We start from the raw sequence: 19765 nt of genomic DNA on the forward strand, positions 1-19765 counted from the left end.
TAGCACATTTCAAATCCACAGGAAACAAGAGGGAGCAAAACCTAAAATATAAGAATAAAACAGACAAAATTCATTTCCTCATTAGCACAAGACATAGTTCTATGGAAAATATCACAAATTTAAATTTAAATGACATGCCACAGGGACTTCCCTGGTGGCGCAGCGGTTAAGAATCTGCCTGTGGGCTTCCCTGGTGGCGCAGTGGTTGAGAATCTGCCTGCCAATGCAGGCGACACGGGTTCGAGCCCTGGTCTGGGAAGATCCCACATGCCGCGGAGCAACTGGGCCCGTGAGCCATAATAACTGAGCCTGCGCATCTGGAGCCTGTGCTCCGCAACAGGAGAGGCCGCGATAGTGAGAGGCCCACGCACCGCGATGAAGAGCGGCCCCCGCATGCCGCAACTAGGGAAAGCCCTCGCGCAGAAACGAAGACCCAACACAGCCAAAAATAAAAAAATAAATAAATAAATAAATAATAAAAATAAAGGAATTCCTTTAAAAAAAAAAAAAGTAAAATAAATATCCTTTAAAAAAAAAAAAAAAGAATCTGCCTGCCAATGCAGGGGACATGGTTTGATCCCTGGTCCAGGAAGATCCCACATGCCGCGGAGCAACTAAGCCCATGTGCCACAACTACCGAGCCTGCGCTCTAGGGCCCATGCCACAACTACTGAGAATGTGCGCCACAACTACTGAGAATGCGCACCACAACTACTGAAGCCCGTGTGCCTAGAGCTCGTGCTCCACAACGAGAAGCCACCGCAGTGAGAAGCCCACTCGCTGCAACAAAGAGTAGCCCCTGCTCGCAGCAACTAGAGGAAGCCCGTGCACAGCAACAAAAGACCCAATGCAGCCAAAAATAATAATAAATTTAAAAAAATTAATTAATTAATGCTAAAATTATTAAAAAAATAAAATAAATGATGTGCCACAGAAAATTATAAAGAAAGTCTTTATCTACCTTGTTCTGCTACCAGGGCCTTGAGCTCTCCCAACAAATACTTGATAGTTCTAACTTTTTCAGCACTCTGGTTCACATTTTTTGCATTCTGCACATCCTTTATTCTTGTATCTTGCACAGGTATGTTTAAATCCTTTCTTTCACTTCTGACCTCTCCAATTTGTTCTTTAATATATTTTTCTTCATTAGTAGCCAAGAAATCTGGCTGTAATAGGGTGGGGCTGCAGCAAGTCTGACTGTCTGGATGAGAACGCAACAGTTTCGTATATGTTTGGAAACCCTTTAGTAGGTCTGGTTCCTTAGGAACTCTTTGTTGTGGCAGAATTCCATTAGCAAGACCCAGTTGCTGCAATGTTGGAGTAGCTGGTTTGTCAGTTTGGGGCAGGCTACAGGGAACTCCAAGACTAGTACTGAAGGAATTCCTTAGAACATCATCAGTACAGTTCACAGGACTTGTTCTACCCTGTGATGCAAACTGATTGTCACCATCAGTCTGAACTTCCTAAAGAAAGAAAAAAACAAGTTAAGGCTTCAAAAATGTGAGCACTGACTTGTAGGCATTAACTATAATAAACTCAAACGAAAAATGTTAGAAGATGACATTTGCAGGATGGAGTTATAGATTACCAGTAAATAAACTGAATTTCCCCTCAGCACAATATTCTAGCTTTTTAAAGCTTAATTAGTTCACTCTGCAATATGAGAACATTATAAAGCCATGACTAAAATAGATCGTTTACAAATATCACACATGGTTTAAAGGCATCAAAAATTAGTCTACTTTGGGACTAAAACAAAATTCCACTTTGGGAAATTACAATGTAAGAAAATAAGGTGAAAAAGCTTTTGCACAAATATATTTAGAGAAATGTTATAGCGGTAAAAACTTCCTTAGGGCTTCCCTGGTGGCGCAGTGGTTAAGAATCTGCCTGCCAGTGAAGGGGTCACGGTTTGATCCCTGGTCCGGGAAGATCCCACATGCCGTGGAGCAACTAAGCCCGTGGGCCACAACTACTGAGCCTGTGCTCTAGAGCCCACGAGCCACAACTACTGAAGCCCGCACGCCTAGAGCCCGTGCTCTGCAATAAGAGAAGCCACCGCGATGAGAAGCCCACGCACCGCAAGGAAGAGTAGCCCCCACTCACTCGCCACAACTAGAGAAAGCCTGTGCGCAGCAAAGACCCAACACAGCCAAAAAAATAAATTAAATAAATAAATAAAATTAAAAAAAAAAAAAAAAACACTTCCTTAAATGTCTAACCATAGGTGAGTAGTTACACAGACCATGGTATATCCACTACATAGAGTATTAACAACTTATTAAAAATTTACAAAAGGTAAATTACAATAAAATGTTAAGCGAAAAAAAGCAGTATATAAAACTGTATAAAATTTAATTATGATGATATTTTGAAAAGAAAACTAACTTAACAAATTAAAACCAGAAAACAAAACCTACACAGAGAATTAAATAACTGGAACATGCTCTATCAACGTGTTAACAGCAATTATGCCTGGGCGGTAGGTATGGGTGATTTCTTTTTTTTAGTAATCTCTTTCCCTTTCCCCCTTCACCATTGTCCTTAATTAACAGGTAAAACTTTTCTAATAAAAAATAACTTGAAAAAATAATTGGTCTTTACATCCTAGGGCATTAAGATACAATCAGCAAATTCAATTTTCTCTCAAGATGACAATTTCTAAAAGCAAATTACTACTTACATAGTATATAAACTGTACTCACAGAATGAACCATTGGAGGGCAGGGTGGTTGCTGAGGTAACTGGACTGGGGTAGAGGTGGATAAGCTATAATTAGAATATGGAGATGGCTGAGATTCTAACAGGGAAAAGGGAAAAAAAAGTCATTCACATCTCAGACTGCTTATACAAATACCAGGCAACTTAATTAGAGCTTATAATCATGCTTTTTAAAAACGTCATTCATACTAACCAGAACCAGACACAGTGTGGCAAGGTGCAGTAGGAATTCCTTTAGGGTTGTTCTTTGAAGCCAAGTTATTCATCAGTGACATTTGAGTCTGCACATGCTCACAGAGGGCTTGGTATATTATGGGTGAATATATTCTATAATGATCTTGTAGTGACCAATTTTCTGGTATATCTGATGAGTCTCTTTCACTTCCAGCAGAAGCATCATTAGGAATCTGTTTCTTATTGTCTGAAGATACTAATGTGGAAGAAGGGAAAAAAGTTCTTAAAATACGATTCTTCAAAAACCTTTACCATAAGATATTAGGGAAAAAAGGACTCTCAGAAGTAGCTCAATTTATCACATACTTTACAGAACAGCTTTACCGCTATCACCCCTAAAGAAAATCACCTCAAATGATTTTTTTAAAGTAAGTAATGAATTAGGTTCTCCAGTCAAAAATCATCTACACTATGTCTTTAAAATCTTTATTAAACACTACTAATAAAATCTCTCCAATTATAAAGACCTCTCTTAGGGGGGTTATTTCTCTCTAAAATCCAGTAAAACTCTTTCACCTTGCTCCTTGTCCAGTTCATGCTCTTGACAGGGGGAATGCAATAGGAAAAAGACAGATACCTTGTACAAATCTGATGCTTTGACAATAATAATAATAATAATGATAATGATAAATAAATCAGAGCTTTTAGAGTGAGAATAAAAGTAGATTTAATCTACACATTGGGCTCTCAGACAAGACCTTAACCTGACATTTAAAGTCTCCAAAGCTTAACCACGACATACTTTTCCAACCATCTTCCCATCACCCTCAACTAAGAAACTTTTCATTCCAGTCAGGCCATTTTAGACACCTAAAACAAGCTTTTCTCACTTTCCCAAAACATTACTCATGATGAACCATTCTTTCCAATTCAATTCTACCTACTCACCAAAGCTCATCTGAAGGCTCCTCTCTCCCACGAAGCCTTCTCCAGTCATTCTAGTCTAGTGACTGCTCTTCACCATCCCAGAGCACATATTGTCTATACAAATCATATATCACTTGCATATTGTACTATATTGCTTATCTTTCATTCTCTTGTCTACCTGACTAAACTATAAGCTTCTTTAGGCAGGACTGTATCTTATACTTCATTACTTTCTCCCACAGAGTCTTGTATTAATCTATGTACAAAGCAGTACAAAGTAGAAACCTGGTATTAATAAACTAATGCATGAAAAACAACAGTTTTCTACATAGCACTACTCTATAGATCACTATCAAAATCTATTTCTTTGTCTAATAAGATCCCCTTCCCAAATGTTTTTTTAAAGACTATTGATAGAAATGAGAGTGTTCTTGGTAGATCATAGGTTATCAGAGTACAAAGTAAGTTTAGAAAAATATACAGCTTTTGGCAAAAGCTTACCAAAGCTAAATATATATTCTATGACATAGCAATTACACTTCTGGGTATATACCTAACAGAAATGAGTGTTTATGTCTACTAAAACAGAGGTCCCCACCCTTTTTGGCACCAGGGACCGGTTTCATGGAAGACAATTTTTCCACGGACCAGGGGGCGGGGGGGGGATGGTTCAGGCTGTAATGCAAGCAATGGGGAGCCACGGGGAGCGGCAGATGAAGCTTCGCCGGCTCGCCTGCGGCTCACCTCCTGCTGTGCAGCCTGGTTCCGAACAGGCCGCGGGCGGGGGAGTTGGGGACCCCTGTACTAAAAGATGTGTATGAGACTGTTCACAACAGCTTCATTTGCAGTAGCCAAAAACTGAAAACACCCAAATAGCCATGAATAGTAGAAATGGATGAATTGTGGTATAGTCATCTGAAACTATACAGCAATGGAAAAGAACAAATTACTGATATACTCAAACTACCTATATGAAATTAACAGATATGATGTTGTGTGAGAGTCAGACACAAGACTACATAGTGTACAACCTTATTTACATGAAGTTCGAAGATAATAGAACTATCCAATGGAGACAGAAGTCAGAAAAGTGGTTACTCAAGGATGAGGAGATAGGTGGTAGTGAGAATACTGAGGGGTAGGAGCCTGGTAGGGTACTGAAAATGTTCTATATTTTCATCTGGGTGGTGACTATATGGGTGTACCCCATATGCAAAAATTTATTGAGATTTATGCACTTGCTTTATGAAAGTTACTCCTTAATTATTTAAAAAGTGAAAACAGTTAAATTTTTAAAAATGGTATGGAATTCCCCAAATACATATACAATTTATTGAAAATAAAAACATTGCTAAAAGTATAAAACTTCCAAGTAAAAACAAAAAGTTAAAGGCAGATGAAATATTATAACCAATAAAGATAGAAAAATACTACTAAATTAATATTTGACTATGAAAATGGTTGGAGATATTGGATGCTTCCATTTTGACTTGGGCTATACTCTTCCTTTTGAGATAATCTATTGCTGTGAACATATTTCCTTGGCCTGAATATGAGCTCTAACAGTTACTAGCTGAATAACTTCTGGCAAATTATTCAACCTCTCTTGGCCTCCTCTTCCTCATCAGAAAAATGATGATAAGAGCATCACCTATTTCATAAGATTGTTGTGAAAAGTAAATAAATAGCACATGTAAAGTATCAATGTCTAGCACATAGTGAGAACTCAATAAATGTTATATCTATTACCAAATGGCTACAAAGTCTTAATACAGACAAATAAATATTTCACATTCACAAATCTTCCCAACTGCTAACAATAAAATACTCTAACTATGTCCCCTCTGAGGTGACATGCAGTAACAATTATTCTTCACTCTCTGAATATATGAGCTACAACAAATTGGTTAATAAACATTTCTGTAAAAAAAAATTATTTCTTAGTGAAAATACAATTTTATAATAAATCACATGGAAAAGTATCCTCCTAAAATAGTTTAACTTTGAAATCTAAAATGATGAAGGGTGCGATCACAGGCAGCCCACGGCCATCCAGCACATTGCTCTTCCTTTCCTCCTGATTCCTAGGTCTCTCTTCTGCTCCTGGCCTTTCCTCCTGATTCCTAGGTCTCTCTTCTCCTTGGTTTCTTTTGGTCCCATAAGATAAGAATTGTCTGGTTTGAGGAATTCTCAGATTTTACACTCATAGTTCCCAAGCATTGGCACTCATTCACTTTTCAAGGGATGGTTTTCACAATCTCTGATAAAGCTGAGCTACAATATTAGGCCTTTGCCAGCAGATGGCATCATCCAACATAAATTAATAAACCTCAAACACTTCTTAAAATTCAAAGCTTTAGAATTAACATGACTTACTTTGCTCCTTTATTAACTCACTCTATGTGAAACTCTACTGAGAATGTTGTATATCTGTATTTAAGAGACAAAATCTTAAAGCAAATTATCTAAGACAAGTTAAAAACCATAAATGGATACACAATTTTAAAATTAAAAAAAAACAAAACACCACCACCAACAAAATAAGCCTGTTACTACACAAATACAAATGAAGTATATTTTCTTGCTCTTGTTCACTATAACAAAGCACCCTACGTAAACATTTTACCAAACAGCTTAGGACAGCAATGCCTAATTGGTGTCAGTTGATAACTATTTATTCAGTCCACAAAACTTTTTCTGTCCTTGAATTTTAGCTGCTGTACAGCACTGCTGCTTGGATGTACAAGCATTGTGTGACAGGTAAGATAATTCCTGCCACCGAAATACAGAACAGACATCTACTGGGGATAAGAGCTGCTGGATGCCTATTATAATGTGAAATACGTAAAAGAACACCTGGCCTTGATACAGGCAATCAAAGCTCAAAATATTCTGCCTGTAGCAGTTTATTTCCCCAAGGTGAGGGCAGAAATATATACATGATGCTGAAAGTAGGGTCACGTGCCCACAGCATTCAACACAGTTATCAAAATGTAAAAAGTTGCTTATTAAAAACATGCCTTTTTTCTTTGAGTGTCAGGAGCACTCTCAAGTAAGCTCTCAACGCATTTCTGGAACTGCCTTTCTGCCTCCTTCCTCCCAGTATGCAACGGGGTGGGTGAGCGTGACTCCACAGACACTCTGTGATCAGGCAGGTACCAGACAGAAAGCAAATAAGGAGCCCAAGCCCCAGAAGACAGTTAACACGAAATAGTAAGATAATGTATGCCAAAGTTAAAATGATACATAGATACCAGTTAACATGCTATAATAGATTCCTAAAGTTCTAGTTATGATTATCTCACTTATGGAGAGATGGAAAAGAAAGCAAGTGCTGAGTTTGGTTTTTGTGTATTTTGAGCACTGTGCCAACAGAGCAAAAATCCTGTACTGGTTAACAGCTGCTAACCACAAAAAAGAAAAAAAAGATGATCCTTTCTAGACAGTGCTACAGTTTGGTAAACTAAAAAAGAGTAATTTAAGCAAAGGGAAAGAGGCTTCTGCTTCTGAAGAGTCAACCTTAGGAGTAAGTCAATGAGAACCACTTCTAATACTGCAACCCTAAAGGAGACTGTCCTATGGGATAGAGGTCCTTCCTTCTGAGGATGAAGGTGTAGGGGAAATGACAATAAGAATATTATATCCTGATCACAGGCCAGAACTGCTGATCTGACTCTAATCCAAAGAAGAATTTAACGCCAGGGACCCAGAATGCTAGATCTCTCTCATTTGCTTCCCCAAACCCGTCTTCTACCCGTCTCCACCCTGCTCTGCTCTCTCTGGGATGCTAATCTGTATGGATTACATTGTTAAGAGACATTCCTTCATGGGTCTCTTCTGCTCCTACATGTCTTGCTGGGTCTACCAAAAAAGTAAGGCCTTGACCCAAGCTCTTTACCTGGACCATTTCTCAGGGTTGTGTTTGTACTGAGCAACTTTGAGGGATAAGGTAATGTTTCCCCCTGAGACAAGTACAGGCTTGCTTGCTGCTTACTACAAAATCAGTGGATTCCCCAAGCTCAGCGGTCTTCAGCTGAAGCTTAAACCTACAGCATGTGCAGCATCCACCTGGGTCCATCCCATCATCCCAGTGGGAAATGGCAGCGAGGGAGAACCAACACAAATATGCTGATGTGCATGAGTAATAAAGTCCTTTGTCTCTGACCCAGTCTCGTGTCTCCTGTCAACATGCATGACACAGTAAGGCTGAATTATTAGTTGTAAGAATGAAAATCAAATCCCAGACCAGATATACAACAGGGTTCCAGTTGGGTCCAATCCAATGGGAGTCTCAGCATTATCAAGCAAAGGAAGAAGCATGAATTCAAAGTATTTATTCCCAACTCCCTCTCTATGAGGCCACCTTGGGCTGGCTTTGTCACTGCTCTTCTCAAGGCAGCCTACTCTACCCAACAGTATCTCTTGAGTCCCAGTACCCTCTTCCTCACCTCACTCCTTAAGGCCTAAGGATAATAAAAGCTCTGTTCCTGCTGCTAGCACTGGGCTAGCACAATCCCTTGTGGTTTCCGTATACTCTGTCACACCTTTGTAATGAGTTTCTTTGTAAATAAACCATCTTAGAATTATCTTAATTTGAGTGTAGCCATCTATTTTCTGTTGGAACTCTGGTAACAGTTAAGCTGGGATCCAACAAGTTGCTACCACGGCACCATTGCCAGCCATGTACATTCTGAATGAGAGTTCCCTGAGGAAGGGTGCCCTGGACAAAAAATAACCTGCCTTGAGAAAAAAGTAGGAGACTGGAGGAATAGGTAGATGGCGCTACCACTCCTTTCTTTGTCCACTGGGCCCCAAAAATAGGCTTCTACTTTAAGAGCTAGACCAGGGGTTAGCACACTTTTTCTTAAAAGGCTAGAGAATAAACATATTACACTTAGCAGGGCCGACTGTCTCTGTCACAACTACTCAACTCTGCCACTGCAGCACAAAAGTAGCCATAGAAAATACATAAATGAGGGACTTCCCTGGTGGTCCATGGTAAAGAATCCGCCTTCCAGTGCAGGTGATGCGGGTTCGATCCCTGGTCGGGGAACTAAGATCCCACATGCCGCCGGGCAACTGAACCTGCGCGCCACAACTGCTGAGCTTGAGCACCTCAAGGAGAGAGCCCACGTGCTGCAAACTACAGAGCCCGCGCACCACAACTAGAGAGAGAAAACCCGCACACCACAACCAGAGAGAAGCCTGCGCACCACAATGAAGAACCCGTGGGTCGCAACAAAAGATCTCACGTGTCTCAATGAAGACCCAGTGTGCCGCAACTAAGACGCAATGCAGCCAAAAAATAATAATAATAATAAATAAATACTTTAAAAAAAAGAAGAAAATACATAAATGAATTAGTATGGCTGTGCTCTGATAAAACTTTATTTACAAAATAAATGACTAAACATTATTTATAAAGCAAAACTGGCTGTAGTATGCTGACCCTGGTTTAGACCAATGTTGTCCAATTGAAATATAATGTAAACCATATATGCAATTTTAAATTTTCCAGCAGCAATATTAAAAAAATTAAAAATGGGTAAAATTAATTTTCATGTTTTATTCAAATCAATATAGCCAAAATATTAACATTTCAATATGTAATTAACATTAAACATTAAGATATTTTATTTTTTGCATTAAATATTCTAAGCATACTGTGTATTTTACTATAAAGCACATCTCAATCTGGATGGTAAATTTTCATCAGAAATCCTTGATCTGTATTAGATTTAATAAAATTTACAGTTGAAAAAAGTAGATTCATGTACCCAAGTTATTCCAAACATACTTAAAAGTTTTCTAATAACTGGATCAAGTACCAGTTTTCAAATTAAAATTAAATTTAATTAAAATTAAATAACATTTACAATTCAGCTCCTTGGTTGTACTAGCCATACTTGGAATGTTCAATGGCCACATTTGGCTACAGACTGCCATCTTGAGCAGAGCAGGTCAAGACAATACGAGGCTAAATGCGACTGGCCTCCAAGATAGGTTAGTAAGTTGTTTTCTCTGCCTTAGTTCTCTGACTCAGGACCACCTGCAACATCAACCTCTAGTCCTATGAACGTTCTGCCCTCATTTTCTCAGCCTCTTTGCCTGGATCCTGATCTCTTAATACCCAGGGCTATCGCTGTAGATAATTTTCTAGACTTCACTCGTTGCCTAAGCTGAATCTAAGCGTGCACTGCTGTGTTAACATTTTTGGCCCACCTGAACTGTGGAACTAGCTGGTTCCATTCTTGACCATCTGAATTCCCATTGTGGACTTTTATTTTTTCTTTTTAAATAAATTTATTTATTTTATTTATTTATTTTTGGCTGTGTTGGGTCTTCGTTGCTGCATGCGGGCTTTCTCTAGTTGCGATGAGTGAGGGTTACTCTTAGTTGCGGTGCACGGGCTTCTCGTTGTGGTGGCTTCTCTTGTTTTGGAGCACGGGCTCTAGGCACACGGGCTTCAGTAGTTGTGGCTCGCAGGCTCTAAAGCACAGGCTCAGTAGTTGTGGCACACAGGCCTAGTTGCTCCATGGCATGTGGGATCTTCCTGGACCAGGGATTGAACCCTTAACCACTGCGCCACCATGGAAGCCCCATTGTGGACTTTTTCATCTCCATTTTGGGCTATCTTGCTCTATAGGCCTCTATGGAACAACATAATCAAAACTTGATTATTCTAAACTGCTTGCTGAATTATTACACTTAACTAAGTCAGCAAGATTAACTGTGAGGGTATAAAACATCCTTGGCCACAGTCACCATCAATCAGTGGCAGGCCTTCTTTCCTTACATATCTTATCCAACTTGGAATTTTACCTTCCTATTACCATGTCTTCTAACTGTGCAGCTCAAAAATTGAGCTACTGAACCTACTTAAAATATATATATATACATAAAGTATTTTTAAAACAATAAATATACACATGAAACCCAACCAATTTGTGAATATCTATGAAAACAAGGGGCAGGGAGAACAAAGATAACTCTATATACTTCCCAAATGTCAAAGTGAGTTTGAACCTTTTCTCCTACAAACCTAGCCACTTTTTTTTCTACTTTTCTTCTTGGGAAAGTAACTACTCAGTGATTAGAAGCTCAATAGAGGAAAAAAAAAGCACAAGCACACACACACACACACCCCTGAATAACCAATGTTATTAAAATGAATCCAACTCCATAATCCCAATAATTTATCAAAACCCCCGGAATTAAGTATTATATTTAAATAAATAAGAGAAAAAAATACTTACAAATTTCCTTCCAGACTACCGGAGGTACAGTACGTTTTTCATGTCCTTTCTTTTTAGATCCATATCGTTTGCTTTCTACAGGTCTGGGGTTATATCTATTTTCTGAATATGCTATTTCTGAACCTACTAATAATTAAAACAAAAATTCATTAGCATTAAGAGAACTACTTAATTGAGAAAAGGTGATCAGCAAAGAAGCATTTAAAAAATAAAACCTGAATCTTCATTTCTCAAAATGTCCCGCAGCAAAGAAGCACAACCATCAAGCCCTTGTACAGTTTCAGTCTGCAAGGAGAAAGTCATTTAGAAATTTGTACACAAAACTTTAATGCAGGAAAAAAAAATTCTGTAATTTAAAAATTTCCTTATTTAGAAGCAATTTATTATTGGTAGAAGACTTGTTTTAAAGCAAAAAGTCTTTATTCTTCATTAGAGCAATTAATACTTTACCTTTGAATTTTTATTCCCACTTCTTAGCTTTTACCTGAAAACTAATTAAAATAGCATATATTGTATCTATTCAGTTTAATCTTACCTGACTTTCTGAATCAGAATGAGTGGGATAGCCAGAATCTGCATTAAAACGGGATATCTTTCTCAAATGGGTCCTAGAAAACAAGTTTGTTAATATCTTTACATATGACACAAAAAGTTTTTTTCCCAAAATATATTATAAATAGACATTCTCTTTCCAGCGAAGGTTGGATAAGAAAGTTTGTCCAACCATGTAAAAGATGGATTTATGCAGGACTTTATGAAGATCGTAAAGACTAAAATGATCAACATGGGTAAGATATGAAAGGTTCCTCCCCAGACTCTTGTGAAGGTAGAGACCCATCTAGTTCTATGGGGTAGGAAAAATTTAGTCTAGCCCAAACACTTGAAAATCTCTTGAGATTTCCTGAAGTTGTAAACTTCTTTACGTACTTACCCTTTCTTTCCATTTGTTAATTTAGCAGGTCCAGTGTGTTTTCCTGAAGATAATACCTATGACATAATGCATTATATTGTAGTATATATACAAATATTTTTTCTATTACATTCTCAGTATGCTGTTTGGACAAAACCTGAAATGTTATTCATTGTTTCCGTTCCCTTTTTTACTGTGGTAAAACATACATAAAGTAAAATGTACCATTTAGCCATTTTAAAGTATACAGTTCTGTGGCATTAAGTACATTCACATTGCTGAGCAACCATCACCACCATCCATCTCAACTTTTTCATCTTCCCAAACTGAAATTCTGTGCCCATTAATCATTAACGTCTCATCCCCTCCTCCCCTAAGCTCCTGGCAACCACCCTTCTATTTTCTGTTGCTATTAATTGGCTATTCTGGGAAGTTCATATAAATGTAATCATACACTATTTGTCCTTTTGTGACTGGCTTATTTTGCTTAGCACAATATCTTCATGTTGTAACATGTACAAAATTTCCTTCCTTATTAAGGCTGAATAATACTCCATTTTATATATGTACCATGCTATTAATTTTTAATAAAACCCACAATTACAATTGAACTCTTATAAATTATTTGTTCTATATAGAATGTCAAGCAAGCAACACATACATTTGTGTCTTAAGTCTATTTAAGCTGAAAAAGAAGGTGAGATATTATTTTAATCAGAAGTATCTATTATAGTAAGTTTGGACTATACTCAACCACTGAACATGTTCTACATTCTCCAGTTCTTCAAAACATACAAGTTAATTCAAGATACAGGGCAGAGTCCATAACTCTGATTCTATTTATCCACGTTCTTTAGAATGCCTGACAAGACTAGCACATGAAAACTCTACCATTCCTCTTTATCTATATCTCATTCTCTCAATCTTTCTTTTTAAACTCATAAGTTGTTTTTTAAATTTTTGATTTAAAAAATACCTTAGGTGGGCTTCCCTGGTGGCGCAGTGGTTGAGAATCTGCCTGCCAATGCAGGGGACACGGGTTCGAGCCCTGGTCTGAGAAGATCCCACATGCCGCGGAGCAACTAGGCCCGTGAGCCACAATTACTGAGCCTGCGCGTCTGGAGCCTGTGCTCCGCAACAAGAGAGGCCGCAACAGTGAGAGGCCCGCACACCGCGATGAAGAGTGGCCCCCGCTCACTGCAACTAGAGAAAGCCCTCGCACAGAAACGAAGACCCAACACAGCCAAAAATAAATAAATTTATTAAAAACAAAAAAACAAAAAACCTTAGGTGGGCTACCTTTTGTGTAGAATAAAGAAAAAAATTTGCTTCTACATGCATCCAATACCTTGAGAGTTACAAAAGAAACAGTTAATTGTAGTTGCCTCCGGGGAGGGAAACAATCTGGGAGACAGAGCAAGAAGGGAAACTTTCCATGGTATACCTTTTTATATCTTAAAAACTTTATATCATATAAATATAATCTCTATTCAAAATATAACTTTTAAAAGACACAATTAAATTCCCTACTCACTCCCTCATTTTAGCCTTCAGGTGTAGTCACTGTTGGCAGTTACACTTAGGAGTTTTCTTGACATGTTTACATATTTCATCCCAAGACAGCTTTGAGCGCTAACTATTAAACTTTCTGGAGTTATACAATATTCTATTATTTGCTTGAATATGTACACTCTCCTTCTAAGAATGCTACTGAGAATACATTTTTTTAAATTGGGTTGATAAAAAGTTTTACTTCTCCTTAAGATAACTTAGAATATGATGGAGTCATAAAGCCAGCAGTGAGAACCAACATTGGCGGAAGTAAGATCCCATGTAACATAACTCCACTGGCCCCTGCATGACCCCCTCAGGGTCTTTCCTTTCACAATATCTATGTCGGTGTCCTGGCCAGGACCACAATAAAAAGCCAAACCATTGTGCTGCTAGGTCTAAAAACAACTACCACAATAATTATCTTTCAAAATTAAAATTAGTATACTGAGATAAATAATGGCATAATGGCATAATTGTAAGATTATATACAGCATTTCTCCAAAAAGCACACACATTAAGTTATATTACAGAAAACCAGGTAAAGAAAATTAACCAAAATAAAGCACCCTGTAACAGTATCATACTGGCACATTTCCTTCAAATTTATTTTGTACTCTTTATTTTGAAATAATAGTACAAATAATTGTATACATGTCACCAAGATTCCCCAACTGTTGACATTTTACTACATTTGCCATGTTCTCTCTCAAAAAAAAAATGTATATAATTACTTTTTGTCTGAACCATTTCAGATTAAGTTACAGACACGATACCACTTTATATTTAAATATTTATTCCTGGAACTTCCCTGGTGGAGCAGTGGTTGGGAAGCCGCCTGCCAATGCAGGGGACACGGGTTCGATCCCTGGTCCGGAAAGATCCCACATGCCGGGGAGCAACTAAGCCCTTGTGCCACAAATACTGAAGCCCACGTGCCTAGAGCCCGTGCTCCACAACAAGAGAAGTCACCACAATGAGAAGCCCGCGTGCTGCAGTGAAGAGTAGCCCCTGCTCGCTGCAACTAGAGAAAGCCCGTGCGCAGCAACAAAGACCCAACGCAGCCAAACATAAATAAATAAATTTATAAAAAAATATTTATTCCTAAATATTTCCTAAGGACAAGGTCACTCTCTCATATAACCAAAGTATAATTATCAAAATCAGGGAATCAACACTGAAACCATACTATAATCTAATCTACAGATCTTATTCACATCTTGCCAATTATCCCAACACTGTACTTTATAGAAAAAAAATTCTGGCCCCCATCCAATCGAGGATCATATGTTGTATTTTAAGTTGTCCTCTTTAGCCTCCTTTAATCTGGAACAGATCCTCGGGTTGTCATTCATTGTCTTTTACAGCCTTGACATATTTAAAGAGTATGAGCAGTTACTTTGGTAGAATGTCCCTCTGGACATTTAGACTTGTCTGCTTTCCCATGATTAGTTTCAGGTTGTGCTTTTTTGGCAGGAATACCACAAAAGGGATGTTGTATCCTTCTCAATACAATATGAGCAGCATATGAGGTCAGTTTGTCCCATTACTGGTGATGTTAAGTTTGATTAAAGATGGTGCCTATCAGAGTTTTCACTACAAGGTTACTGTTTTTACCTTTGTAAATATTAAGCATTTTCTGGGGAGATACTTTGAAATTACACAGACATCCTATTAATCAAACTTTCATCCAGTAGCATCCATTGAGGATTCTTGCCTTAATCATTTGTCAAATGGTGATTTTTCTAACTTACATCATTCCTTCTACATTTATTAGTTGGCATTCAACCTTAGTGAAGTACTTCTTCATTTGTTAGTATGGACTTACTGATTCCTATTTTACTTAACGGGTTATGATGCATTATCATCATTATTTATACTAACGCTCAAATTGTCCCAGATTCTGTCAGTAGGAGTGTTTTCAAACCGGCTCCTGTATCTTTTTAACATGTCCCCATTATTTTTTGAGCTATTGCTTACAATAACCTGCTCCAGGTTTTTTTTTTTTTCATTGTGGTAACATGAAATCTACCCTCTTACCAAACTTTTAAGTGCACAACATAGTATTGTTAACTATAGTATGATGATTATAGCAGATCTCTAGAACTTACTCATCGTGCATAATTAAAAGTTTATACTCATTGAATAGCAACCCTCCATTTCCTCCTCCCTCCAGCCCCTGGCAACTACCATGCTACTCTCTGCTTCTATGAGTTTGACTATTTTTAGATACCTTATATAAGTGGAACGATGCAATATCTGCCCTGTGACTGGCTTATTTCACTTAGCATAGTATCCTCAAGGTTCATTCATGTTGCATATAGCAGGATTTCCTTTCTTTTTTTAAGGCTGAATAACATGCCATTGTGTATCTACTAATCCATCAATGGACATTTAGGTTGTTACCACATCTTGGCTATTGTGAATAATGTTCCATGAACACAGGAGTGCAAATATCTCTTCAACATCCTGTTTTTAATTCTTTTGGATAAATATCCAAAGGGGGACTACTGTATCACATGATAGTTCTATTTTTAATTTTTGAGGAAACTTCACATTGTTTTTCATAGCAGCTGCACCCTTTTACGTTCCCATCAACAAGTGTACAAAGATGCAAATTTCTCCACATCCTCACCAACACTTGTTATTTTCTGGATTGTTTTTGCTGTTGTTGTTTTGTGCTTTTTTTAATAATAGTTATCCTAACAGGTGTGAGGTGATATCTCATTGTGGTTTTGATTTGCATTTCCTTGATTAGTGATGTTGACCATCTTTTCATATACCTGTTGGCCATTTGTACGTCTTCTTTGGAGAAATGCCTATTCAAGTCCTTTGCCCATTTTTCAATCAGGTTATTTGGTTTTTTGCTGTTGAGTTGTAGGAGTTCCTTATATATTTTGTTTATGAACCCCTTATCAGACATATGGTTTACAAATTCTTCTCCCATTCCATAAGTTGCCTTTTCACTCTGTTGTTTCCATTTTATTTTTATATATCTAAGTCTCAGCCCTAGAGTTGACCATTTCTCCCAAAAGTCATGGTTCCTTTTAGTGGACAACAGTATTTAAAAACCAAGATCTAGGCAACAGCTGTGCTATTTGCTACTGGGGCTTCATATGGATTATTTATTTAGTCATCATGACTAGATAGTTGCAATTTTGAGTCTTGTGTTTTTACTTTTAAGTCTTTTTCCATATTAACATAGTCTTCAAATTTTTTAATGGTTGTATAGTATTTCCTTGAGTGGAAGTAATATAATGTGCCCTTGGTTTGCTTCATATTTTTCACAGTCAAAAAACAAACCTGAAATAAATGTTTTCATATACTGAAAATAGCCTTTCACATTCAAGATTAAAAGCTTAATTATTTGATAACAGGTTATTAGTTGTTTAAAGGACCTAGATACAAACTGCAAAAGCACTTTCCAAAACAAGTGCCCCAAATGGCAATGCATGACAGAATCAGTTTGCTTTATCTCACATTTACTCCCGCTAAGTATTATCATTAAACTTTCTACTTTGCTATTTGAGAAAATCGTAAATATTTCTTAGGAGTCATATCTCCTACCAACCAAGTGCAAGATAAAATTATATTTGTGGAATAATTTAGTGTACTAAAGCCTTACATTTCCACTTAATCCACACCCTGTGAGTTGTTATTACTTCTGTGAGATGGGAACCTAAATTTCAGAAAGGTGGCTTGTTCAAAGTCATATATCTAACTAAGAGATGTTTAAAAGAGTAATGTTTAAAAGAATGGACTCTGCCACCAGCTATGTGGGTCTCAATCCTGTCTCCACTGCTAACCAGTTGTGTAACTGTAGGGAAGTTATCTGAAGTCTCCATCCCTCAATTTCCTTATCAATAAAATGAGAAGTATTATCTACTTCCTAAGACTATTGTGAAGATTAAATGAGAAATTATATGTAATATCTGTAGTAGTGCTACCCAAATGTTAGCTATTATTATTGAGATGGTAATAAACTGTTTTTAAGGGGGCTAAATTGTGTTGCACAATTTATGCCAAGTGTGAAACAGATGTTTTACCAGGTTCTCTCATTTAATCTCCCCAATTCTTTGAGGCAGAATTTTACACCTATGTTATAGATAAGAAAAAGGAGGCTCCGAGAAATAAAAAGTACTTTGCTTACTATCACTATGACAGTAGTGGCAGAATTGGAATTTGAATCTGAAGGTGACTGTGACTACAAAAACCATGTTTTTCCCCCTCGCTGACTGCACGTATTCTGCGCTCATTCAGTATAAAAGAAAGATCTATAAGGGTGGGGCTGCTCCGGAAGTACTCATGAAGAAAATCTGGAGCCAGGTTTTGAAAAAAATGTAAAATTCACGTTAATGGGGAAGACAGCATTAACAGTGAGTTGATAAATGAAGGAAGACCAAACAAAGGGGTGCGTGTGTGGATATACTTGAGGAGTAAGATCACTCTAAGTAGAGAGTCTGAGTGAGGACTGACTGATTCCTATTGGTTGACTGATTACCTGAAAATACAGAGATAAACGGTTTAGTAGCGGAGGAAGACGAGCACTGTCTCTAGGCTGAAAAATGGCTTGATAAGGCTTAGCAAGGGCACAAAAGGGGCGCTGAGGGGCACCCAAACGATGGAAATGTGAGTGTTAGACAAGACTTCTGTAAGCGGTCCTTGAGCTGAGGGACAAGAGACGGAAAGTGGAGATTTCAGGCAGACAAGGGCATTCTAGGCAGAACAAAGAGCAAAGGCACAGAGGCCTGAGAGAACACTGGCGCCCAGGGCACTGGAGAACACACAGGTGAAGAGCTCTGGGTATTACTGGAATGGGGGTGGAGGCTGGTAAGGAATGCACGGGCCCGATCGAAAAATGGCTGTGTGGACGGGCCAAAGAACTGAGATTTTATCTTGGAAAAAAAACAGAAAGAAGTGTTCCAGAGCTGGATTCTAAGCAGAAAAGAGAATCGATGAGGGGCGTGCATTTGAGGAGGGGTAAGGCTAAATGCAGGGACACTAACTGGGAGAGTTGTGTCGTTTTTTTTTAACTAGGAGTAAAATACCAGCAACTGTGACGGAAGATCCAACTAGTAGCGGCACTTGTTGGAAAAGCCGAGAACCTGTAGTTGATGCAACAACGTCCTGAGGCTCCGAGAGGTCAAATCACCCACCCGGCGGCGGAGGCTGCACACGAACCCGGGACCCACACCAAAGCCAGCGCTCAGGTGGACCCCAACGATTACAACAAAATATACATCTAAGGGCAGAGCGGCTGTGTTAGGGTGTTACGATTAGGTCCCCACCCCACCCCCGCCTCGTCTCCTCTCCCAGCACTTATTTTTAGTGCGGCAGCACTGTCTCGGTTTTTACTTTTTGTCCCAGGGAGCTCTGCACGTCTCCCGGCCCGAGGACTCCCTCCGTCCCTCTCCACCCTCACAGTGGACTCATCAGGTCCGCAGACCTCACCTGGCCCGGTCGAGATCCGGACCTGACCATCTCTCGCAGCTTCAGAAAAGCCCAAATGGAGTGAAGCAGAGCCGCACTGTAAAAGGAATTAACCGCCGCAGACTCCCCATCCCCCTTGGCCCGCCCCCCGAGCTTCCGCTTCCGGGAAAGAGCCCGCCGAACGCCGCGCCTCATTGTCTCCGGCGCGCAGCCAAAGTTTCTCTCCTACCCGCAGCCCGGCGCCCTGCGCTTGCGCAGTAGGTGCCTCCCGGCCCCTGCTCGTCACACTCCAGCGGAGGGTGAGAGACGCCCACAGAACGCCGGCGAGCTCGGCGTGGCCAGGTGCGGCGCGAGGAGGGGCGGGGAGTGGCGGGGAGGGGCCGGGAGGGGCCGGGAGGGGCCGGGAGAGGGCGGGGCCGGGGCAAGGCCGCGCCGGGAAGGGCCGGGCGAGGCGCAGGAGCGCTGGGCGGAGCAGGATTTCGGATCACCTGGGAGACCTGAGTTCTCCGTCCTGCGTCCCTGCAGCGAAGGTTTCCATGGAGGAGCGCTGGCCTGCATCAGCTGGGAGAAGTGAAGAAGGGGACCCGCCGGGACTAGAGGAAGGGACTGCGGTAGAGGGCGAACAGGTTTCTGAAGGAATTCCTCTGGCTCTGGGTTTTGACTGTATTTTTAGTTGATGTTTAGTATACCATTTTGAATGTATTTGTTCTTGATAATCAATAAAAATCAATCCTCGGTCTTGTTATCTCTGCGTAATTCTGATGGCAGTTTCAAATTTTTCATTTTGTGGCCTTCG

The 19765-nt window shown here is 39.3% G+C and overlaps 1 protein-coding gene across 5 annotated transcripts in view; it reads right to left on the reverse strand.

Annotated features, from left to right (window-relative positions):
- The window catches only part of CCDC14 (coiled-coil domain containing 14), a gene marked incomplete at its 5' end in the record, with an annotated part of 57206 nt that extends 38042 nt beyond the window's left edge, over window positions 1-19164 (reverse strand). For 3 of the 5 annotated variants that reach the window (XR_014245418.1, XR_014245419.1, XM_082394878.1), the window contains 8 exons: window positions 962-1463; window positions 2706-2800; window positions 2915-3151; window positions 11079-11204; window positions 11294-11363; window positions 11614-11686; window positions 12010-12065; window positions 18991-19164. Coding sequence is in view for 3 of the 5 variants with exons in the window: in XM_082394878.1 (XP_082251004.1) it covers window positions 962-1463; window positions 2706-2800; window positions 2915-3151; window positions 11079-11204; window positions 11294-11363; window positions 11614-11686; window positions 12010-12065; window positions 18991-19164 (1333 nt within the window). Of the gene's footprint in view, window positions 1-961; window positions 1464-2705; window positions 2801-2914; window positions 3152-3843; window positions 10473-11078; window positions 11205-11293; window positions 11364-11613; window positions 11687-12009; window positions 12066-18990 lie in introns of those variants that run through there. The other 2 variants (XM_082394879.1, XM_082394880.1) reach the window with 2 other exon arrangements.
- Window positions 19165-19765: the final 601 nt, after the last annotated feature.

Source organism: Balaenoptera borealis (genome assembly GCF_965194805.1).
Source record: "Balaenoptera borealis genome assembly, chromosome: 5".
Lineage (NCBI taxonomy): Eukaryota > Metazoa > Chordata > Mammalia > Artiodactyla > Balaenopteridae > Balaenoptera > Balaenoptera borealis.